Raw genomic sequence first — 24,632 nt, 5'->3', positions numbered from 1 at the left:
AGCAGGCCAGTAGAAAATATAAAGTTTCTTAGCATGTGCCAATTAAGCCATAATTGTTTTTGTTGCTAAAATAGTTAAGAATGTGTTCTTACGGTTATAGTTCCTTCTAGTTTCTTTTATTTTCTCTATCCTCATTGCATTATACTTTACAACTTGCACAACTGAGCAGCATAAATAAAAAAAACATTATATGCTTCAAATAAAATGATATAATAATAAACATACAAAGAAATGTGTAAAACACTAATAAACAATATAATACACCCAACTTGATTAATGCAACATACAGCCATCAACCCATAATAATAATCTTACAAAAAAAAAACAAAAAAATTACTGATACTCCTTAATCAACATCTCACTAATCAATAACTTCTGAACATCATTTACTCCAGCGTAAATTTCAGTAATCCGGGCGTCCCGATAATGCCGTTCAGCTGGCATATCCCGTACATACCTGCATTGAATAGATAAGTCCTCTGATTCCTATTGAATCCCAAAAACTCACCCCATCCCTCCCAAAATCTGTATAGCTCCGTGTGTAACAAAAGTAGCGGCTTCACTAGCCGCCAATTTAGCCATTGACGTGTATTTAGTGGATCTACACTGCTCATCCGATATAACAGCCGCCCGCCACACTAAAAGTCTGGCAGCCTCGAGTCTGGTAGCCATGTCGGCCAGTCGAAGCTGCAAAATACTTTAAGTGACTTGCGGCTTTAGTTAAGGTGCAAAACAATACTTTAACTGCTTGGAGTTGGTTAATTGGTTGCCCGAAAGCTTTCCTTACTGAGGAATAATCAACAGCCAAATCCAAGGCTGCTTGAGCAATTCCTAAAGCTTGAGAAGCTATCCCGATACGAGCTACTTCTAGTTGTTTCATTGCTATTACAAAGCCTTCTCCAGGTTTCCCTTTTCAAAAATTCGAAAATATATTACTTTGAAACATTCCTTGTACAGTAATTAATACCAATTATATTATCTTTAGGCACACAGACATTCTCAAGAATGTAATCACAGGTAGAGGAAGCACGAATACCCATTTTCTCCTCAGGTTTACCACAAGAAAGTCCTTCAGTTGGAACAGGGACCACAAAGGGACAAATACCTAACTTGCTGAACTATTATTATTCTTTTGTTATGTAATTAATCTAGTTTTGCATATGGGTACCTTTATGTTTTAATGACTTATCTATGGTAGCAAAAACAACTGCAGCCTTGCCTTCAATACCACTAGTAACCCATGTTTTTCGACCATTTAAAATGTAGAAATCACCTTTTTGTTCTGCTGTAGTGGCTAAGGCACTGACATCACTACCAGCATCTAAAGTACAGTAATTAAGTTTTTTGATCATACTTATTTTCAATTCAGATAATTTCCAATTAAATTAATACCTGATTCACTTAAAGCAAAACAACCCAAACATCCTGAGGTAAATGGAGTTAGAAATTGTTCTTTCTGCTTTTCAGTACCAAATGTATTCAACAGGTTGACATACAAAGCATTATGAATGGAAACTATGGCTCCAGTTCCTCCGCATCCGCGGGATATTTCCTCTACAGCCACTGCCAGGCCTAGAGTGTTCTCACCAGAACCTCCATATTTAGGGTCTGCAGAAATGCCTAGAAGACCCAGTTTGCCCAGTTTTTGCATCTGCATAGAGATGGAAAATTGTCAAAAATGTATTGTAACTTTTTGGCTATGGCAACATCAATGTGAATGCCATTTTCAAGCTTATCCATGTGGAAAAGGTGTTTTATATTATAAGCTTTACAGGGACGAATTAACAACAATAAATTGATGAATTTATTTATGAATTCAGGACAAATTTTTTTATTTTATTTTATTTAAAAGAGAATTACCTTGGACCATCTCTACATCTACACTACATAAACTTAAATGAAACTAATGCAACCAACTATAGTAATAACTTACTTGTTCTGCTGGAAATTTGTTGTCTTTGTCTAACTGGCCTGCAATGGGTTTCAGTTCTTTTTCTGCAAAGTCTTGACATGTTTTTTTGAGCTGCAGATGTTGTTCAGACAGTTTATGTAAACTGAAACTCCTTCTGTTTGGTTCACCTGGTTTAAACCAACATAAGTGCAAATGCTAGTAAATAAGGTACATCAAACTTACATTTTGTAAACAGAAAAGTTAAAGGTCTGAGAGACATCCTTATATAGAACTAGAACCACTTTCTAAAAGGTTTTCAACCAAGATGGAAGTGCTTGAATTGCAAATTACATTAAGGAAACATAGTTGACCTTCTGAACTGAACCAAAATTAAACTAACATTGTTTAAGCAACTTTGTTTAAAGTAGAGAAAGTGGAGTGTTTGTTTTAAGACTGATTTGATGAAAATATGATAATACAAGTCATTTGTGTGTGTTTGAATTGATAATACATTTCAAGGTCGCCTGTCACTGACACATATTTAGCAAACAGTGGCTTTTTATCGCCTTTCTCAGTTTAAATTGCTGGTTTGCAGAAATAAACATAAATTTTGATTAACTAGGTCAATTTTAGAAAAAAAAATCAAATACTAAAAACGTCATAAAAAATAATCACAAACACAATACATGTCAATGTCAACAGTGTCAATTGCTCATTGCCTTGTTTTTGTCTCATTTACTCTTAATTAGATAAAGTGAGAGAGAATGACCTCTTGTCTCTGCGTTGTCATTTGTCACTTATCAGCTTCATTTCCGTCGACCGTCGATGTTTTAATCAACCGTTTTATTTAAAGATCTTTTTCAATCTTGATTCGTTTTGAATTCGGTTTTAAAGTTGTGTGTAAGTGATGCCTCCAAAGAAAAACCCCAAAAAGGGGGGTTTAAGTGATGACGAGATTATGAGAACCATTGAGCTGGTGAAACAATACTGGCCAGATTATTCTGTAGAAATCAAAAACATACGAAATCCCAGTAGAGAGTTTGTGCTAAAGTTTTACTCTGATTGCGTAGCAAACATGGATGAGATGTGTGCCTTTGTAACAAAAGCTAGACCACCAGAACCACCAAATCTCAGTGATGAAGAGACGTTATTTTTGAAAATGTCCAAGATTCCTCACCTTATTGAAACTGACTTTAAATTAGGTGATTTATTTGTGTTTGAACCTAAGCGACTTAGCACATACATGTTGATTACTATGACTTTCTTGATACAGATTGAAGGTGTAATGGATAAAGTGGTAGCAATTAGCAACCGTGCCTTTAATCAAGCAACTGAATTGGAACAGGACAAGAATGAAATTGAGAAACTTAAGATAAACTCTTTGAAATGTCAAATAGATTTGACAACTGCCAGGGAACAGCTGAAGAAAGTGAGTCAAATTGCAGAGGAGTTAGCCCCCAAATATGCCAAGGTGTTAGAAGCCAGAGAAGAGACCAAAGAAAAATGTAAGGACAAAATAGCAGAAATTGCAAATTTAAAAGCTCAACAAGGTCGCATATCTGAAGAAATCAAAAGACTTAAAGAGTTTGAGTTTGAATTGCAGAAGAAACTAGTCACTAGAGAGGAAATGGATAATTTAAAAACCACTTATGACCAACTGTTGATGAAGGAACAATTTTTTACAGAAGCAGATAATGAAAACAGCATACTAATTTTAAAACAAAAACTAGAAAAAATGGAATGTTGGCTTCAAGATCTTGATTGCTTAGATTTGCCTCAAGAACTTTATAGCCTTGCAGATTTAAGAACTAAGCTCAAAAATGAAAAACGGAATATCAGTCAGCTTGCCACTAGCCTGGAGAGTTCTAAAACAAAAATTAATCAATTGAGAAATGAGCTGGAAGAGGAGGAAGGAAAATTGTATAAGGAAAATACCAGTTTACTTGATGCTCTGGAGAAGACTAACAAAAATTTAATGGAACAGTACCAGGAATCTCAAACTAAGTACAGGAACATGATTAAGTCCAAAGAAAAAGTGATGCAAAGTTCTGAAGAACAACTTGTATCTAAAAAGGTAGAATACAGCACAGCAGTAACAGCACTTCAAGAAAAGTATAATACTGTTGTCAATAGGCATCACTCATTAGTTGAAGACTTTGAACAATTTTTAAATAAATTTAATGGGTTAATGAGAAAGTAAATCAGGATATTTTTGTATATTATACTTTAGTTCAGTTTTTGATAATGTTTTGCGCTAAGCACAGAGAGGTTTATTTTTTTTGTTATCATATTGTATTTTTGCTTTTATACAAATATATAAATTTAGTAAACTGCCAGATACAAAGTTTTTATTCATCTTTGTCTAGTGCATTATTTTGTAAATTGTTTTCTATAAAATGTAGATTTCTATACAGGGTCTTGCAAATTTTTGATGCATTAGCATTGCTACGTCCTAAACTGTGCTTTATAGAAAGAAAAGCTTTAAATGAAGACAAAGTTGTCTATTCTATTGGCGTTTCAAGTTAAGATCGCAGCGCCAGTTGAACTAAAATCGGACAACCCGTTCCTAACCTAACATTATAAATAATATGACACACTGTCACTTTATGTGCTAAATTCCTAACCAAAATCAACCTAAACAGAGAAATGACGGCGGGATGCCCAAAACTGTTTTCAAAACTGATCACCAGAGGGAGTATCGGATTATCTCTTATCTTGAAAGGCCAACTGCTAAACAATTTTTTAAAAGAAAAAAAAAATAAAAAAGTTAAATTTTATACTTTTAATAAATTTACTAATTTTTTTTCGATTTAGTTACTATCCAATTGATATAAAGAAACAAATCAACGTTTTGGTATCAAAGCTTTATTTATACTTAAGCTAAAATAATATTTTTACAAAATAACTACAAAAACATAAATAAGTCTCTAAAGACATAAAAAAATACAGATTTTAAGTGATATAATACTGAGCAAATTTAAATTGTCAATTATTTCAAGAAATATTTTAGAGAAGTAGATTTGAAACTTTCTGTGCTCAATATAAGTTACATAAATAAATTAAAAAAATAAAATCATTTTTGTTGTCATTATACATTTCTTATTTAAGACTTTTCTCTCTTTTTTATTTTAATTGGTACACACTTAGTTTAATTATACTACACTACTAAACTTAGGTAACATTTCTATTATTTTGTAGAGAGTTTTCTATGTGACAGACAACTTCCGTTTGTACAGGAAATTTCTTTCAATTCTACCATTTTACCTGTGTTGTCATGCTCTAACAGATTTTCCTCCTCCTCAGGTCTGGAACAATACTCTAGAACACAAACAAACATATAAATTAAAACCGCAGCAGTCATAAAATCATTTTATTTACAACATCAAATAGACTGGAAGATCAACACAATATTCGGGATTTTCAGACTGTAGTATTAACATTAAAATTGATGCAAAGGATTACCTGCTTCAATCGTGTTTTCTAGTTTATTCTTGCAGTTGAAATAGACGAAATTATCAGACAAAACACCTTTAAATACGGAAACTACCTCCAGTCGGGGATTTAGAAAATATAGTGGCTGTTTTCTGATTGAAAACTCCGTGATCAATGAGGCAATTCCTTTAGCAGCTGTGAAATCAGCACCTATAATTTAACACTGCATTAGTGAAAGCTTTTAATGATAAACAGGGTGTTTTACGGTAAATTAGTAATTTTTTTATTCATAAAAAAATTAAAATTTTAATTAAAAACCCTCAATAAAAATGAAGAATATTAATTTTACGAAAAGACAGATAAATGCAATTAAGATTCCAAACCGAGTTTAAAGTTTCACTCGCGTGGGGTAATAACCACGCTTTTTACTATTAATATTCAATACTTAATCACCCACCTAAGATAAACTGACAGTCAATAACAACAGGCATGTTTTTAGAGGACACTCCAGTTCTAGCAACGCTGGTTTTGATAAAGTCCACAGCCGGAAAATACAAAGCGTTTCCTGGTGTGATTAAAATATACTCTTTCGCATTTGGAGTCTAAAATCCACAAAAACATGAAATAATACACCTTGAATGGGAGTTGAAAACTTAAACCTGGCATTTTTCTACGTGAATCCCGGGTCTAGCTGAGGGGTACAGCAAAAACATAATGTTGATGGCCACTCCGACTAAAATGCCATACTCGACTCCAATCACTAGACAAAATATGAAAGTAGCAAAGGCGCTTAACAAGTCTTTTTTACTGGAGCGCCACATCGGCTTGACTACTTCGTATTCGATCATAAAAATGACTGCGCACACTATGACTGCTCCTAGAGAAGCTTTTGGGATGTAAGCAAAGTAGGGCGTTAGGAAACCGAGCGCCAGAAGGACCATTATGCCTAAAAAAAATTGTTATAAATATGTTTTTAACCGTACAGTCGACGAGAAAGTTTTCACTTATTAGTTTTCGGAGAATATTTATTGAAATTGATGGTAGATTACAAAAAATATTTGTATGAAAATGTCTTAAGACGAAATATAAAAAAAAAATTACTATTGAAGACATATTTAAAACAACCAGCAAATTTTATTAAATTCCGTTTTGAAACCAGCTTGAGCTTTTGACAGAAACGATTATCATGTGTCATTTGGGACCATTTATGCCTGTTTTCCCGACACTTCCAAGTCTATTTTAAGTACAACTTGTTGAGGTTTGAATGTGACAGATCAGATGCAATATAACACAGTCGCAACTAAACTTTTCTAAGCTGTCCTTAAACTCAACTTAGCCAATGTTGGGGAAACGAACCTTAAACCTCGTTTGTTGTTACTTTGCTACTTTATTATAAAAAATAGTAACCCACATAACAAATAAAGTATATTCATGAATTTGATAATATGCCTGGCATATATCCGGCTGCTGTACAAATTTAACTTTTTAAATATTCCAATAAGTGTATGCCAGGGGTATGTCTGAGAAGTGAAAACTGGTCTCTATAGTATAGTTTGTTATAAATTGACAACATCAGTTTCGTAAAATTGTTACAAGATATAACACACTATTTCAAACTGAATGATTAAATGAGAATAATGAAAATATAGTATAAACTGCAAATGGATATAAGAAAAGCAAAATCTGAATATGTCTAACTGCCAGGCATATTCCTGGCATACAATTTTGCTATGTGGGAACAAGTAGACGTGTGAGTCCGTGACATCATTTGAATTTTGTCATTGTCATTGTCGTTTTGTCCGTTGTGTCTTTTTAATCGATAATTAAGTCTCTCTTGATTAATTTAATGAGATAACTAAAAATTAAATGGCCTTTAATCCTGCCACTTTTCCTCCTCTACAGCGTGATATAAGCATAAAAAAATCAAAAGTTTCAGTTTTTAGGAACCGTCATTAATTTTTAGGTTTTTGTTTTGGGAACGCCATATTAGATTTCCACTTTTTTAAAATGTTTTCGTACTGAGTACCAAAACCAATAAAAATGTGCATAGAATAGTGCACTAACTGAATAAACTTACCAGTAATTACTCCACCGAAAGAGGTTTGTACGCCACTGGCGTGATTAACCGCCGATCTCGAAAACGAACCAGTAATCGGCATAGATGAGAAAAATGAACCAATAATATTGCAAAGTGACAAAGTCAGCAATTCCTGGGTGGCATCGATAACTTCCCCACTAGCTAAAGCTTACTGTAAGGACATTTTGGTTATTTTTACAATAGTGAGACTCACCGAAAGCTTTGGCAATGGCGACGTTTCCCAAAACTGCAATAACAGGCACCAGAAATACTGAACTGCCAAGATCACCCAGCATATCTGGAAACGTTTTGGTAGTGTTGCCAATTACAGTACTGAATGGTGGCACTTTAAACTCTGGCAATCCAGACTTAACATCCCCGGTTAACCTAAAAGGCGAGCCAGTGCCCTTCTCTTCGTATGTGTACGCTATGGCGCTGCATATTATCACCACAATAGCGTTTCTGGACGTGGATATCAGCCATAGAGTGTAGTTGAGTGATTGCCGAGTTTTACTTATAGGGTTTGGTCCTTTTTTGTGAAATTTCAGGTCTTTTAGTTTCTACAAAATTGTCACTTAATTCGATATTACCAATTTAAGCAGTTTACACACATACTCTTAAAAGTAGAAGAGAAACAATACACGCAACTCCAAGGCCTAAATCTGTGAATCGAGTAAGATGAATATTTTGTATAACTTTAGTCATAGTATCAAAAAATCCATTCGATGATATTTTAAGGCCTAGAAGGCTGCCAAACTGAGAGCTGCCAATTATCACAGAAGTAGCCGACGTAAAGCCTACAGTTACAGGAATAGAGATAAAGTCCACCAGTACTCCTGTGAAACCAAAAACATTTATAAAAGTTACATTAGTTTTATAGGAATAACACAAACCCAGATGTAATATAGACATAATAAGTTGAACGATCCCAGTTAGGAAGCAAAGTAAAATCGCATAATCCGTGTTTCTGCCTAACACTTGTTGGTAGGTCATTAAGGCCATAAGGGCTGTAGGTCCTATGGTAATGTCTTTAATGCTGCCAAAAATTGTGTAGATAAAACAGCCGACGAAGGCTGAGTAGAGACCATACTAAAAAAAATGAGAAGTATAATTTGAGAGCGTCGGTTATTTTGCATTAATATTATAAATGAGTTTTGGTACGTTTAGTGCAAAACTAATTTATTTGTATGTAAACGTTTCAAAAAATAATAGTGGGCAAGTAGTGTAATTTAGGGCTTCCAATCCCGGGACTTCCCGGGATTCTGGGTGATTTTGGTTTCTACACAGGTCCACCAAATTTGGTCCCAAAATTTAACAAAATGGCGGAAATTGAGGGCATTTTTTACAGTTGGTCTATGAATATTATTATATTGTTGTCGACAATTCCTCATACTAGTGTGGAGTCCGAACGAGCTGTCTCAGTGGCTCAGATCGCCCCTAGAGAACAACTCTAAAGACTCTAGTAGCTTTATAATTTTAATTTACTCGAAAAAAATAGGTAATAAAGTGTGGGTTCTCCGAGGGGTCTTCAAATATTTGTTAATATTTTTTGCTCCTAAAAAAACTTTAATTTTATTAAAAACCTTATTTTTTGGTTAGTTTTCATATTTTTCGGGGCCATCGGACCAGTCCCGGGACTTTTCAATTCAGTCCCGAATAGCTTTTTAGTCCCGGGACTTGGAAGCCCTATGTAATATAAAGTGATGTACATTTTTAGGTTTATCAGACCGGTTGTCTATAGGAAGTAAACATGTACAGTTCACACAAGACATCAATTTTCAAGCATTCCGATTGGATCCGGGATTGCTGCAGAAACAAACCTATTTTAACACAATCTTCCACTCTTTATTTATCAGCTAGTTTTTTTTGAAATTTCTGCGCATTTGGTCTGCCCAATCATTTCACCACATTCTTCCGCTCTTTCTCTATAAGTTATCTTTCTCTGTGTTGGTCGTTCTTTTTTTGATATTTTTGGGCAATTGGCTATTTCCATCATTAGTCTCTTTATATGTGATAGTAACGCAGATAGTAACGTAACCGCCGTTTTTTTTTGTTTCTCTAGCTTTTAGAAAAGCTGCCTTGATCAATAATACCCATCAACTAACGCCATTTCTAATTACACACCCCAAATAGTTTTATTTACCTGTGGCTCCAATCCTCCTAAAGTAGCATAAGCCAACGCTTGGGGCATTACAGTCAGCCCTACAGTAAACCCTGCTATGCAATCACTGATGAGCTTTTGGGTATTGTACTGGGGCCCCCAATGCAGAATAGGAACTCTACGTAGGAGGAACGATTTGCAAGCACTTTTGGTAGGCATCTTAGGCAATAGTGAACAACACCTGAAATATCAATCTGTTTAGAATTCTTCCACTTTTCAGAAAATCGTTTAAAACACCTTTGAAACGCATCATTGTCAAAACAAACCACCATTTTCAGGCTACAACATTAGCAAAGTACAGAAGAAAATTATCTTTCACTCTTCAACAATATTTTTTAATTACTGCAAAGTGTAAACTACGCACAATAAAAGAAATACAACAGTGTAATTACCTCTTATTATCATTGAATAACATTCAATTAAGTGATTTTGATCCCCTACATAAACTAATTAAGACTTTTTGAAATGATATACAACATATAAGCAAAAGTTCACACATTGGATGGATCATTTAGATAGCTAATGACCCTGAATATTTATTTTACAATTAATGTGTTGAATCGTAAAAAGCAAAACGAGACTTACCTATGGTTAAATTCAGCCGGCAGTGGCTTGTTATTTGTTTTAGGAAATCGTCGACCCGGTGAAAGTCATCTTACATATCTGCAAAATGTGGGGCTGAAAAATCTTTATGTTGGAGAGTTATTGCCGGACTAAACGTGTTAAAATTAACAAGTTTGTTTAAATAACATAGACGCGACTATCAACATGATTTGGACCAGTTATAACTACTACATGTTTTTGCGCGAGTTTGACTATATATTAGAGGCGTAAATTAACGTCGAAAGTAGGTTTTTACTAAGCAATTTGTACAACCTTAATCACCCAATGTCAAAATTAGAATAATAAACGCTTACCGGTACCGGCTACACTCATTAGCGGATTAAAATCGGCACTACCAAACAAAAATCATAAAATAATAACAAATAATTTCCTCTTGTTTCAAATTAATTGTTGTTCCATTGATTTCTTAAGGACGACCCCGTCCACGCTCGATTTAAGACTGAACAAATAAAGCGAGCAAGGCACGTGAAACGAATTTAAATTTCGCTCAGGAATAATAATTGACTGATTTTTTCATTTTATTTTAATCGAACTTTAATGCGATTTCGATAAAAGCTAATAAAAATAACCATAAATTGAGTTCAAGCCCACAACAAAAAAGAAGGTGATATCAAGAGAAAACTTATAAATTCCTGTACTGTGCAAAACAATAATTTTAAATAAAATATGTCTGAATTGACAATTTTCCAAATAGACTGTTTGTTTATGTAAAACAATTAAAAAGCACGTTTTGACTTAGTGTTATTAGTTGACCTTCACCTGTTTGTCCTAATAATATTAGGTGGTTTATAATTTTGTTATAAAAACTTAATAAAAAAATATATTTTTTTCTACTGCTACAGAAATACTGGTTAATTCCTTAACAATTTATAGAACCGATAAGTAGACAAGAAAATGATAGTGTTTACAGCTAAAATACGTCTAAATGAGTCGATTATCTGTGTGACGTAATTGATTTATCACGTGATGTACACAAATGACAGCGACTATCACGTGTCTATCAGTTAAATTTCCTCTCTTTCCAAATCTAGTTGACTTGATAAAAACTTTAAATTGCGTTTTTACTCCTTTTCGTTGTTTCTTTCTGTTTATTTTTCAGGTTGAATTGAGACTTTATTTTTTCTATGACTAGTTGGAATTACATATGAAATTTCACATAAACAAATCAATCGTTCCAAAAACGTTTCCATGTTTACAATTCAGGGTTAGAAAAAAGATTTAGATAGTTGTGCCCTGTACTTGTTGTGTTTTTTTGTGTTATGTGTTGTCCTGGGACGCCAAACTTTCTTTTGGCCGAAAAAAATAGTATTTCACGGCCTATACAAATAACTATTGAATGCACTAAAATAAATCGATTATCAAGCAAAAACTACTAATTGCATGCCATTTTTTCCATCGAATTTAGCTGATTTCTCCATTGCAATTTGTTAGTCTGTCAGTGTCTACTTTACTAATTAATTTATCAAATTAGTTTAAAACAATATTTTCCATTTTTCCAATCCGCAAAGCGGCAAACCAAAGACTAGAACTAGCAAATAATATTTAAATTGAATAACACAACTGACAGCTGCTACTAACGACAACCACTGAGCAATCCATTGTAACTGCAAAATAAGGGCATTCCTAAAGTACAAATTGATGTTTCTGTGTGATGTCATTTATTCTAAAGCGCTTAATAGTCGATTTGTTATTATGAATGCTGCCAATGTATCTGACTTTTTTTATTAGTTGAGTAGCACATCAGATAGAAACTATCTGAACCGTCCTTGATCTGAACCAACAAAATATTTTTGTTTTTAATTCCAATAGTAAAATTAACATACATGAAAGAGAAGTTTGATTATTGATATACCTAATAAAAAAATATCATAAAATCAGCAAAATTTACAGTAGGACATATAGGACTACAGAGATAATAATTTATTTTTACATTTTCCTTTGCACTAATTGAATAATTGTACTATTATAGCATATGTATCTGCTTTCAATTATCAATTTATACAGAAATTTACTTTAGTTTATCATCTGATTAAAAATAATTCCATCAGTACAATGCCAAAACTACAAATGTGCTATGTTAAACAATAGCCATATTCGTGGCTTTGGCATTGTAAGGACAATATTTTCAAATTTGTATTGTAGTAATTTTAACCTGTTTTAACAGTTTTAAACCAGACTAATCACTTTCTCCTGTATAAACATGTAATACTATACAAATTTGAGTTATGAATGTAGAAAACTGGAGACTGAAATATTTTATTTAATTAAGTTTGCAATTAATCAATAATTTTCTGCAATTACGCACATCCAATACTATCCAACTCACTATCAAACAAAGTATTATACTTTATTATTTTATGAGCTTAGATTAACTTGATTAAAAATTAAGTAGCTGCAACAGTTTGCATCATTTTGATAATACACTTGTAAATTACCAAACAATCCTTATCCTCTCTGTTGTCCTTCATTTAGTAAAAATGTTCATTATGCAATGCGGAATTTCATTCAATTCTTCTACTACACTTACTTTACTATAATAGATACATTTTAGTGAACACTTACATGCTTTTGTTGCCTCCTCCATTGCCACTCATTACTGGTATGCCAGGATAAATCGCCATAAAACAATACCACATCAATTTGAGAGTTTATTATATAAAACTTAATAACTAGAAAAACAAACTTAATAAAGAAGGTAGAATAATTCAAAAACACTAATATCACAGTTGAGTAGACACTGCTTCAATATCGCCAACGGTTGTTTGAGGTTTACCTGAAATTATTATTATACATTATCACCACACAAGATTATTATAGTTGTATATAATAAATTTAATTATAAATTTGTAAATTATAATAGTGGTATTAGTAGTGCAAGATAAAAACAAGAAATGTTTACAATGTTTACCATTACATTTATAGGTTAGGTTAGGTGTCAACTTGACCTTGACAATAAACACAGTCTGGATCATTGGTTGTCTCTTTCTAACATGTAACAAGTGTGAATAAGCTCAATGAAAACGATTTACCCGTTATAGCCTTTAAGTTATGCAACCAGATAAACTTGACTAGATAGCGTCAGTTTAAAACGTGAGTATCAAACTACGCAAATTGATAACACAAATAACGTTTTACCTGGTAATGAAGCGTTAAATTCCAATTCCGTTTTGTAGATTTCAATCTTGCAATCGCAACAGTGCTCTAGAATCTCGGATATTTTTTTATTGACAACTAGAAACGCTACATTTGTCTTACGTTCTTTGAGGTCCTTTATCAGGGAATCAAAGCACTGAAACTTAATTATGATTATTCCGTAAACACTTAACACGTTGACTTACTTTCCCCGCGGTAAAATCAAGTTTAAATATTTGCGAGCAGTCAAAAAGAACATTTTGAACGTTTGGTGCTGCATCGGCGCAGAATTTCAGCACTTTTTCTCTGCTATACTCCGCTGAAGAGAAGAACATCAAAGACGTGAAAGTTACGCGTAAGTAAGGCTTGTAGCTTTGAATCTGTAAAATATAAATTTAACATCCATTTTCACTTTTCTTAATGGTGATTTACATACAATTTTTAAACAAATTTTTGGTCTTGAAGTGAAATACATGACTTTACACAACTCCACTAGCACTCCAACGAGAATACCAATTTCAATACCAATAGCTAGACAGGAAATGAAGGTAATCGCAAATGGAATTAAGTCCAGTTCTGAAGAGAAAGTTTTAGTTTTGGTAGATAAGGGTGAAATTACTTACTGTTTACGTGCCATATCATCTTAGTTATTGCTACTTCGACCATAAAAATGACAGCGCAAATAATTACAGCAGCCAATGTGGCTTTAGGAATGAATGGAAAGTAGGGTGTTAAAAAAGAAAACGCCATCATTACCATAATGCCAGTGTAAATCCCTGAAAGGGGTGTTCGTACGCCACTGGCGCTACTAACTGCCGCCCTGGAAAATGACGCGTTAACTGGATAAGACCCAAAAAACGAGCCGATAATGTTGCAAATCCCAACTGCGATCATTTCTTGTGACGCGTCAACCACTTTACCATGAGCTTAAATCCATAATCAGTTCAGTTTATTCAGATTTAGTGGTTTTGAATTGTATAACCTTACCAAAGGCTTTGGCGATACCAACGTTGGCTACAATAGCTACAAATGGTATGACCACAATACCATACCCTAACTCTCCAATCATGGTAGAAATTTCAGTACCGTTGGTGCCGTTAGTTGCTTCAATTGGTTTTAGTGGTACAGAGAAGTTGGGAAATCCTGATGGCACTTTGGCTGCATTTTTTGGTCAATCAATGAACTTTGTTATCTTAAAAGTCTGTTTAGTATACGTACATGTTAAGGAAAAAGGTTTTTCTTGGTGATGCTTGAAGACAAAGGCCATCACAGCGCAGAAAACCACCACTAGAGCGTTTCTACCAACTGATAGAAACCAAATCAACTTTTTGTAGCACGGTCCTGTTTGTTTACTGTTTGATAATGGTGGCAGTCCATAGTCTTTCAATTTCTATTAAGTCATTCAAACTAATAAATTTGCTATACCTACACTAAGTAAATACTAAAATTCCTTACCCTCATCATTAGTAGTATTGCAATACAGCTGAATCCTAGCACAGTATCCCATAACTGAACACTAGCAATATTCAGAAAAAACTTTTTCCATGCTTCCACAAAAGACTCAGCGTCATATTTCAGTCCGAATAAGTTTTTGATCTGCGAAGACGCTATAGTTATGGCACCTGCTGATGTGAATGCGGACACCACTGGGGTTGAAACAAACTCAACGAGGAAACCTAAATTAGTTTTAGTAAATAATTATTATGAACTAACTGTAAGTGACTAGTTTTTACCCAAGTGAAAAATCCCACATAAAAGCTCAATAACTCCAGCAAAACATGTGAGCATTACTGCAGCTCTAACAACACCAAAAGATACCTGATGAGCATATTGGAATGTAAGCAAAGATAATAACGCTGTTGGTGCAATGTTCAGTTCTGGAATTGTGCCTAGAATGGCGTAGACGAAACCGCCACACAGTGAAGAATACAGTCCATACTAAAATGTGTAATAAGTGTATCAAGTTTTGTTTTGTAATAACAAAGTATTTTCAAATTTTGCCTTAGTAAAGCCATTAGAATTTAAAAATTTACTTATCATTCTGGTGGATGGGTTTTGGCATATAAAACCCAACATTACTGATGACTATTCTTTCAGGTTACTCTCCTAACAATGGATTTTCTATATGGTCTCACGAAATTCTTATTTTGTTTAAAATGGCGCCACCTGACCAAAATAATTTTCATTAATTCAATTTACAAATTTACTTAGCTATTCAAAACAATTTTTAATTTTAATTTTTGCATAAACAAAATATTCAATGAAGTGGAGATTAAAACACAGTTTCTTAATTATTTATATGGAAATCATTAGACTACTAATTATTAATCTTTATACACAAAATATGTATAAACTAACATAAATACCTAGATCTGAGCCTGATTTGTTTCAGTATCATCCCCGATTATCGATTAGTAGCAAATCCTAAGTGATTATTTCACCGGCATTCTTAAGCCAAGCTTAAGTTAAACGTAGTTCAGACTGTGACTTTTTTCACTCGCTCTTTTACATTGAATACATTTAAATAAATTAAAAATGGAGTGTTAGTTGCAAAAACTAAATTATACAGCATTTTTGGGCATCAATTTTTTAAATATGTAGGTAAAAATTGTTCATTCTTGTGTCAATCAAAAAGGAAAGCGGGTGATTTTCCTTTAATTTTGACAATAATATACATATATTCTTATTTGGTACACCATATATCTGTGACGTAGGAAAGATCCATGCGTCCTATCTCTCTTCTGTTTATTGTAAGTTGAGTGAGACGGAATGTCTAATTTTTAACGAAACGTCAACCGGTGAGAGAGACGGAGCTGAAATTGTAGGTTATGTTTAATGTTTATTTCCTAGTGATTTGTGTTTAGGGACACGAGTATTGAAAGAAAAGTATCGATACCTGGTATCATTCGATAACATGGTCGAGGCATCGATACTCTTCGATAGTGAACAGGAAAGTATCGATACATTCACAGTATCGATATAATTTGTCTTTTGCGTCCTAGGTTTAAATTTTAATTACGGAATGAAAGAAGATAAATAAAAACAGTTATATTGATAAATGGTCCCTGTGGTCAGGTTTGTATATTCGTATATCAACACATTTTTTATTGAAAAGTACATAAAATAAAAAAGAAACAAAACCTTAAATAGTCGAAAACAAAGTATATATTATATTTCGAACTGCTAACAGTGTTAACTAATAAAAAGGAACAAAATCTAAAATCACATTTATTAAAAAACAATTTTTAATCCAAAAACATTAATTAGAAATTGCAACAAAATTCATTAACGTCATCCTACTAATCAAACTGTATATTGTTTTCTATACAGTGGTATCGGAGTATCGATATCACAGTACTTTACTACCGATACTACTTGGTATCGTTTAGTTGGCATCGATGTCAAGTATCGATACTTTTAAGTGAAAATTATCGATACCTGCAAAGTATCGAGGTATCGTTCGCGTCCCTATTTGTGTTTAGGTTTAGGAAGTTATCTCATGCGGGAAAAAACGGGTTGTTCAATCGTGTTCAAAAAGTTGCAGGAGCTGCCTCAATAAGATATTTTTACGAGAGGCGCCGAAACCGGTGAAATGAGTAATTTGCGTCCTGACTTAACACTTCCATGTACCTTATGAAATTGAAGGGGCTTTCACTACGTCACAGAGGTCACAAACGAAACGCCTAACGTAAGTCGGCCATATTGCCGGGGGGGCACACAAACCCACCGGATAATGTAAACAATAGAAGTTTTCGATTTGAGTTTATAAGATTTTAGAAAAATGCCGTCGTTTTGCTCAGTTTTGGGTTGTGGAAAAAGAGCAGAAAGGGATAAAGTTCGATTTTTCAAGATTCCCAAAGCGTTGAAGAACAGAGGAGAACATCTAGACGCTTTGTCAAAAGGACGTCGACTTAAATGGGTTGCCGCTTTAAAACGTGGCGATTTAAGTGAAACCTTCCTAAATAATGCACGAATTTGTGCAAATCACTTTGTCTCAGGTATCTATTATTATTATTTATCAGTAGTACAGCATATTATGAAGTATGTTTAAATAAAGTATTGTTTTGATTTCTGTGTATTGTGTCAAAGTTTTGTTTTTTAGGTGAACCAGCCAAATTGGAAGATAAGGACAATCCTGACTGGGTTCCTTCTGTAAATATGGGATATATTACTACCAAAACCCAAAATGTACAAAGTGTAAGGCGGCATGTTCGAGCAGTTAAGCGTCAAACAAAACGCTTCATAATAGTAAGTTTTTGTACAAAAGTTATAGGTAGTTAAAGGTATTTTTATATAGGAAGATGAAGGTGAGAGCACATTAGCTGTGAACATGGACATGGAATCAACTGCAGGTCCATCATCTACAGAACTACTATCTCACTTGGAACCACTTCAACAAATTGATAACAATAGCCAACCAAAAAGTGAACCAAAAGCTGTTGTTCAAACAGATTTAAATATGGACGATAATAATTGAAGAATTGGCTCATTAAGCGTAGAGTGAATTTGACGTCACAATGACGTAATTTAAAAAAACGGAAATTGGATCAACTGCCAAATTCGCTCTGGCCACCGCCTGCTATATACTAGAAAGCCTAGAAGGTGCTTGTCAAAAATTCCAATATGGCGGGAATAGTGGTGACAATTTGTATTGTGGAAGTTGAATTTTTTGAGGATTAAATGCATTTTTACGGTTTGAAATCAAAACTTGGGTTAATTGCGTAAGTTATTTTTGTTTGCTGCCGTTCATAAGTTTTCCAAGCCACATTGTAACAGCAACTCAGGAAAAAGCCCAACCGCGTTAGTTTTTTACTTTACAAAAAACCGGATCTAACTCAACAGTGGTTGAACACTTTGAAGTGGTATGATTTTACTCCAACACTATACTCAATGGTAGGTACAAGTGCTTTCTAGTACAGTAAACTTATTAGGTACTTGTTACATGCACAGGTATATGAGTTACATTTTAAAGCATCCTTCATTGTGAGAGCAACAAAAATAATTTTGAATGAATGTTCTTGGTAATAACATAAGAACCATTTACCAGTTTTGCTTACCTAGTTTCAAAGATTTACAGATTTTCTTGTACTGAACAGTGTTTAAACCAGTTTGCTGTGTGTTGTACTTTCCAGAACAAATTCGTTTAGGCTGGACTTGATGTGTATAAAAAGCTCTATCTATACATATTTGGATCCAGGAATGAACCTTTCTTTGATTTTTCACTCACAACTTGCAATCAACTACACGAAATAATAAAAAAAAATATTTCTTACTACATCTGAATAGGTTTGTGTATAAAACGAAAACCGCTAACGGCGCCATTAAAAGTGACATTTTAGGCTTTCTAGTATAGAGGGCGGTGCTCTGGCTCGCTCGTTGAAATGTCAAAACAAACGCGCAACGCGGCCAGTATATTTGAGTCAAGATGGCCGCCATTTGATAAAACTAAGACTCTCAAAATGTTTTTTTTACCAGTATTTTGGTTAGTTTAACTGTTTTTCATACAAGTTACTAAAATTAAGGTTTTTTTTGTACACACACACAAGAACCTATAGTCGTTGGCATTAATTCGGCCGTTTTTACGTCATTGACGTTAAACGCGCTGAGTTGCCACTTGCCAGATGTATTTATTTATCAACCAAACTCACATTAAGTTAATTCTAAGTAATCAAACATACTTACTTGTGGATCTAATCCAGCCAAAGAGGCGTAAGCGATCACTTGCGGTATAAGGGTCAGTCCAACAGTAATTCCAGCTACCAAGTCACAAATTGCGGTGTTGGCGTCGTACTTTTTTAAAAATCGACAAACCGGCAACGTCCTAACTATAAAATCCCACGTGTTCAATTTAGTAAAAGGTCTCATGGTGGTTTTTCGTTTTATATAACCCGTAAATGGAAGTTGGTAAACTTGTACACACAAGCGCTGTTAAAACTTATGCATGTTGTGCTTGTCACTGATAAAAAAACAATGTCCCATTTATGTGGCTCACTGATTTGAATACATTTTTTAAAGGGTTAGTCACGTAACACTACAAATCACACACAAGTTTCCATTTTTTTTAATTCACCTGTCGCTCACTGTTACAACAAAACTATAAAATGTCTTTCTCTTACTGATGACCTTAAATCCTAACAATTAATTGAAAATTACACGGTTTGACCGGCGTCACGACTAACCTCCGCGATTTAGCAGTGCAAATCCCAGGTTCGTCCTCATAAAACTTATAGCACCTAATTTTGCCGGGGATTTTTATACCGGCAACTAAGCCGGATGTAATTTTCTTATTAACAAAAAGTGTAAACAGTCGAAAACACACTGGCAAACCGGTCAATTATTGAAATTGAGTTTTTTTTAGTTCGCAAGGTTTTAGCAAACAATTCTATTGTTATGTTTAGGTGTTATCACTTCTGTTTATACCCAGTGTTTACGATGAGAGTAATGGATAGTTAGTTCGTTAATGATGCTTGTAGTTTTTACTAAAAATTGTACATAGGTTTGATTCCAATAAAGAGAAAAAGTACTTATAGCAAACATTTACAACAAACTTGGGATTTTTAATAGTTTTCAAGGCCTTTAGCTAATGAACCAGCCTAGCAAAGTCTAGCATTTACCTCGCAATAACAGAGTTAAATTTACTTAAGTCAAGTTGGTTTTACCTGATAAAATATGTACCTATCATAAAAGTAATATATTTACCTATATTAACGATATAAAAATTATAATACTTAAGTGCTAGAAATACTATACTGAAGTGCTTTTATTTACTCATTAAGGCCTCTCTAGAATCTATTTTTTATACTAATTAACTTCCATTAATTCGTTTTCCAATTTGAATTTTTAGAATCAAATTTAATCTGGTGATAATACCATTATTGTATCTTTAAACTTCAGCAAAAAGAAGCTTAAGAAAATTTTCTATCAAACCTCATTGAAATAGTCCAATACACAAGTTACGTCATCCATGTCAAATGTCAAACTACGTCATACTGCCCGCGAAATAATCAATTTAAAGCTAACTAGGAAATGTAAAGTTCATTGATTATATTGTGCACCCATGCTTTCTGTTCCAATTATTGATAAAACTGATTTTTTAATTTGTTACAAATTCATATTCTTGCCATCAATCAGTAAATTTTTGTCACTGTCTTTAATACTTATAATATCCAATTTAGTTCTCTATAGTTAATAAATTATGAACCACAATAGAATTAAAAAGAACTGAAAATATGCAAAACTTTCACGTTAAGCCATTGAAAACAAATAAGGTGTAATTGACTAATTTAGCACAACTGTGGCATATAAAAGCTATTGAATATGAAGTTATATAATATTCAATAATAGATCTCCTTATTCAATAGGGTTCTTAATAGTATATTATTCAACGAGCTTTTTATGATAGCCATTAATCCCTAAGGGGGATGTTTACGTCACGAGCCGCAGGCGAGGGACGCAAATCTCCCGTGGGATTAATGGCCATAAAAAACGAGGATAATACTATACTTTGTCCACGACCACTGTCCATTACCACTAATGCCAAGTGCAGGCAAATTAGAAGTTGATACTCTTTTATGTAGATAATAAATAATATAGGTAATCTCTCAAATCCGCCATAACAACTGAAATGTCAAACTCGATACGATTAGGATCGCGTTTAGAATGGCCGTCGGTGTACAAGTCGTGACAGAATTTGGGAAAAAATGGATCACGTGAACAATTTATTTACATAACTATATGGTGGCATGTGACAAAGGCCACGGTGCGCACACCAGCCCTATTTCTAAACGCACCCCCAGCGTTGCCGCCTACGACCACAAGGGCACTGACGTTGTCAATGTCAACTTAAAAAACCACAGAACTAAGGACGGTCATACACCAAAAATATTTCAAATATAAATTATGGAATTTACCTAATGATTTGGCAAACTCCTGTACTGTGTTATTGCGGTGTATTTGTTAAGAAAATGGTATTCTGAATTAGCAGTAATTGCAAAGACATAAGTGGATGTCTTTGCATGCAAGAAATACCGCATATCCCATGTTTTATGCTTGGTGTACAACCACCTTTAGGTCGAGAGGGAATAATGATCATTATTCCTCTTCATTAATCCCTCTGACGCTATATGACCTTCATTTAGCTTCTGTCAACACGCTGAATATTGGTACATTATTGGTTGGTCGTGGACAAATGTATTTTTTTTAGATTTTCTAAATAAGTAGACTTATTTTAATCTAAATTTACCCCGTGTTATTTCTTTTCTTTCATTTGTTGTCTCCAATGTTGTCAAAGCCAAAATTCGTGATTACTAATCCAAAATTTTAGTTCTTTCGCTTGGATGAATCACTCTGCACATTTATAGCTCTATGGAGCAAAATTTGTCAGTTGACGTAAGTATCAAACTGTTCCTTAACGACGTCAAGTCAGAACACACAGAGAGTTACTACAGTGCAATTACTCAAAGAAAGATATTTATTTGTAATTTTATACTTTCAGGTCACTAGTGAGTGAATTTTGACAGTTATGACAGATGTCATGTGACGCAAGTAACGTATTAAAAATGTCATTAACTGTCAAATTTGGCTCCATATGGAGCTCCAAACACAACTTCCAGTCTAATTCCTCAAATAAGCAACTATTTGTAATTTTACAGTTTCAGGTCACGGGTGAACGAGTTTTGACAATTATGACAGTTGCCACACGTTGCCAACTGTCAAATTTGTTTCCATGGAACTTTCAGTGTAATTTCTCAAATAAGCAACTATTGGTAATTTTATAATTTCAGGTCACTGGTAAACGGGTTTTGACAGTTATGACAGCTGTCACGTGACGTAAGAAAAGCATGAAAGTGTTTCTTAACGTCCCAACTGTCAAATTTAATTCCATGAAGCTGTAAAGAGCCTTTTTATAATTTCGAAATAGTCCAAAATTCCATTGCCTAAATTGTTGCTTTTGATGAGCATTTAGCTTTTCTTCATCATTCTCTTAAATTCTCCTAAAATTTTAAATTCTCTTTAGATTAGCGGGTAATGCCAAGTGTGCACGGTGAAGAACACAGGGTGGTTCATTAAAAAGCGTATATGCTTGCAAACTTTTGCACGTTTACAGGGGACAACCACACGCGACCTAAATCTCATCCGACTCAAAATGGCTGCCGGAGTGTGACGTCAGTCGCTACAGAAGGAAACTGTAAATTGATCTGTTTGTCGACAATATTGCAGCAAAAAAAAACTGTAAAGTATTACAGTTTTCTTCTATTATTATTCCACTCTAACTTGATAATGAATGGAAGTTCATTCATAATCTGATTCGAAAATAATGAATGGAGGTGAAGCTCATTGATAGAATGGGGCTTGCAAGTATGCAATAATATTTTAACCTATTTCGCCTTGGTTTTGTCACAGTCACAGACTTTTGGCAATGTATGAGGAAATGTGAAATATGCATGTGCTGTGCATTTGGTGTGATTAGTGCGTTAATTAAATAATAACAGAATACTTCCAATTGTGGTTTGGCTCATTCTAACTCATAGAATTTCATTTCTTCATCCATGAGAGTTGAAAACATATTGTAGAAAATTCTCCAGAGACATTATAGTCTTTCTTACCAACCTACACCAGATCAATGTAATAATTTCAACTTGATTTTTCTCTTTATATTCAAGCATTTGCCCTTGATTTATATGGCTTTATTTTCATTACTCATATATCTTTCATAAAATCATTATATTAGACTATGAAGGCTTTCACGGCCGGTCAAAACTAAAATATGAAAGTTATCCGGGCTTATAAGCCGCCAATGGACCACGGGTTATAAGCCCGGATAACTTTCATATTTCAATCATTATATTTTTTATCTGATTCTCTCATTTGAGAATGTCTGTAAAAAAGTGGTTTCCAATTATTATGTTATTAATTATTTAGTATACATTATTGACAAAGAGTAAATTGACAAAAACAAAATTATATATTATAAGTAGGTATTTATAAGGTCATGGATTTATAAAACTACTGACAAAACAATAATTTTTAAAATAAACTTTTTTTATTATTCCTATTTCTTACCCTATAAAGTAAACAGGAAAGTTCAACCATTCATTAATTTTTATTCTAGTGGTTTTAAAAATCAGCTTAAATTTTTTGTATCCTATGTATAATATTATAATGTAATATAGTTTTAACATTTGCAAGCAGGTGATAAATTATTAGTGCAGAATATACATATGTATATACCTATAATAATAATAGGTAATTTGTTAAACACAGACTAACATCACTATTACAAAACCAGTCTTACAGTTTATCATTTTAGCTAGTGGGGATAAATCTACAAAATGTCCTAAGTAAGAAAGTAAGTCGCACCATTACCTCAAATCAGTATCCCTTCAATAGATAAATTTGTTTTGCAGCTCATGCCAGCTAGTTTTTCAAGCAAACGTGGTTTCTAGTTGTTGATACAAACCATCAATCATCTTCAGGCCTGTAAGTAAAACTTGAACACATTTGAAGTGTTAATTGAAGTGATAAGTGAAAAATCATGGAACACAGACCATAGTTGAACCAAGTTGAATTAGCACATAAAACCACCTCCTATATTGTTCTTATTTTTTTCAGTAGAGTGACATGTTTTCATAAATGGGTAGATATCACTGTTCAAACTTTGTTGGACTTGCCACATCCACAACCTACATCAGAATTTTGACTTTCTAAACAGGTGAATTAGGTAGGTACTTTTAGTATCATAAGTAAACTATAATAACTATTCAAATAGATTTGTAGGAGAATCACAGTTACAGTAGTGGACAAAACCTGTCAGAACATTGAAAATTGGGTTGGTTAATCTCGTGGAATCATCACTTTCAAAATTATCTGGTTTAGTGACTTTTGTGTTGTGTTTTCTTTTGTTCATGTGTTTAAGTTCAACCAACATAACTGTTTTGTTTGTTGTACCTATGTTGTATGTAAATAAAAGGGATTTTTTGGAATCACTGATCAGATTATTTTTCCTAGATTTACAAGTTAAGGTATCTTAGATGTCTTAAACATATGATGTGATGATGTCTCTTAAACAAGTATTACAAGAAATCTTCCTATAACAGGAATAAAAATGGGGCCCTAAGTAAGAGTGGGACCTTAAGCAGACAGCTTACATTTATTAGTGAATGATTTTAGCCAAACTTGAAGATGGCTTAATCAGTTAGTGTTATGAGTCACTAGGTGCTGTTAGCTGTTATGCTAAGTTAGGATTTTATCTCTGAGCTTTCTAGAACTTTTTACCACTGTTTGTTTTTTGCCATCTGTTCAAAGCTCTTCACCAA

The 24,632-nt window shown here is 33.6% G+C and overlaps 5 protein-coding genes and 1 long non-coding RNA gene across 10 annotated transcripts; 3 read left to right on the top strand and 3 right to left on the bottom strand.

Moving 5' to 3' along the window:
- Positions 1–186: 186 nt before the first annotated feature.
- LOC145730714 (short-chain specific acyl-CoA dehydrogenase, mitochondrial-like) lies at positions 187–2,560 on the bottom strand. The gene is made up of 8 exons (XM_081982074.1): positions 2,135–2,560; positions 1,934–2,079; positions 1,393–1,651; positions 1,169–1,321; positions 968–1,105; positions 740–909; positions 509–687; positions 187–457 (listed from the first exon to the last, which is right to left on the bottom strand). Exons 1-8 carry the CDS (start codon positions 2,169–2,171, stop codon positions 334–336), a joined length of 1,206 nt encoding a protein of 401 aa, XP_081838200.1. The 5' UTR covers positions 2,172–2,560; the 3' UTR covers positions 187–333.
- A 132-nt stretch (positions 2,561–2,692) lies between these two features.
- LOC145730706 (uncharacterized) lies at positions 2,693–4,235 on the top strand. The gene has a single exon (XM_081982061.1). The coding sequence runs from the start codon at positions 2,799–2,801 to the stop codon at positions 4,089–4,091; it is 1,293 nt and encodes a 430-aa protein (XP_081838187.1). The 5' UTR covers positions 2,693–2,798; the 3' UTR covers positions 4,092–4,235.
- Positions 4,236–4,740: 505 nt separating this feature from the next.
- Positions 4,741–9,946, bottom strand: LOC145730632 (sodium-independent sulfate anion transporter-like). The gene is given in 11 exon segments (XM_081981950.1): positions 4,741–5,093; positions 5,095–5,209; positions 5,354–5,533; positions 5,781–5,925; positions 5,983–6,269; positions 7,401–7,562; positions 7,615–7,960; positions 8,016–8,236; positions 8,294–8,489; positions 9,544–9,742; positions 9,799–9,946. Coding segments are annotated over 11 exon segments (1,917 nt in total). The 5' UTR covers positions 9,834–9,946; the 3' UTR covers positions 4,741–5,062.
- Positions 9,947–12,820: 2,874 nt separating this feature from the next.
- LOC145730657 (sodium-independent sulfate anion transporter-like) lies at positions 12,821–19,707 on the bottom strand. Of its 2 annotated transcripts, XM_081981995.1 has the most exons (12): positions 19,000–19,124; positions 15,351–15,483; positions 15,051–15,255; positions 14,773–14,993; positions 14,536–14,707; positions 14,305–14,475; positions 13,941–14,243; positions 13,754–13,893; positions 13,524–13,697; positions 13,321–13,474; positions 12,910–12,958; positions 12,821–12,854 (listed from the first exon to the last, which is right to left on the bottom strand). In XM_081981995.1, the coding sequence occupies exons 3-12, from the start codon at positions 15,103–15,105 to the stop codon at positions 12,848–12,850; spliced, it is 1,446 nt and encodes a 481-aa protein (XP_081838121.1). In that variant the 5' UTR covers positions 15,106–15,255; positions 15,351–15,483; positions 19,000–19,124; the 3' UTR covers positions 12,821–12,847. The 2 variants fall into 2 exon arrangements, with proteins under 2 accessions (XP_081838121.1, XP_081838113.1); XM_081981987.1 differs by lacking the exon at positions 15,351–15,483 and having other exon boundaries at positions 19,000–19,707.
- LOC145730783 (uncharacterized) lies at positions 16,814–17,933 on the top strand. Of its 3 annotated transcripts, none has more exons than XM_081982202.1 (4): positions 16,814–17,005; positions 17,095–17,315; positions 17,420–17,565; positions 17,615–17,933. In XM_081982202.1, the coding sequence occupies exons 2-4, from the start codon at positions 17,099–17,101 to the stop codon at positions 17,792–17,794; spliced, it is 543 nt and encodes a 180-aa protein (XP_081838328.1). In that variant the 5' UTR covers positions 16,814–17,005; positions 17,095–17,098; the 3' UTR covers positions 17,795–17,933. The 3 variants fall into 3 exon arrangements, with proteins under 3 accessions (XP_081838328.1, XP_081838318.1, XP_081838338.1); XM_081982192.1 differs by having other exon boundaries at positions 17,088–17,315; XM_081982212.1 differs by having other exon boundaries at positions 17,088–17,315; positions 17,420–17,569; positions 17,619–17,933.
- Positions 19,708–23,427: 3,720 nt separating the features above from the next.
- LOC145730880 (uncharacterized) lies at positions 23,428–24,299 on the top strand. 2 transcript variants are annotated; one of them, XR_014178692.1, is made up of 4 exons: positions 23,428–23,562; positions 23,606–23,796; positions 23,929–24,037; positions 24,086–24,299. It is a non-coding gene; the product is annotated as an uncharacterized LOC145730880 (long non-coding RNA). The 2 variants fall into 2 exon arrangements; XR_014178691.1 differs by lacking the exon at positions 23,428–23,562 and having other exon boundaries at positions 23,743–24,037.
- Positions 24,300–24,632: the final 333 nt, after the last annotated feature.

This window comes from Ips typographus, linkage group LG1 (assembly GCF_016097725.1).
Source record: "Ips typographus isolate SLU linkage group LG1, UJ_Ityp_2.0, whole genome shotgun sequence".
Lineage (NCBI taxonomy): Eukaryota > Metazoa > Arthropoda > Insecta > Coleoptera > Curculionidae > Ips > Ips typographus.
The sequence above is the reverse complement of the archived record's forward strand: the minus strand, read 5'-3'. Positions and strand labels throughout refer to the sequence as shown.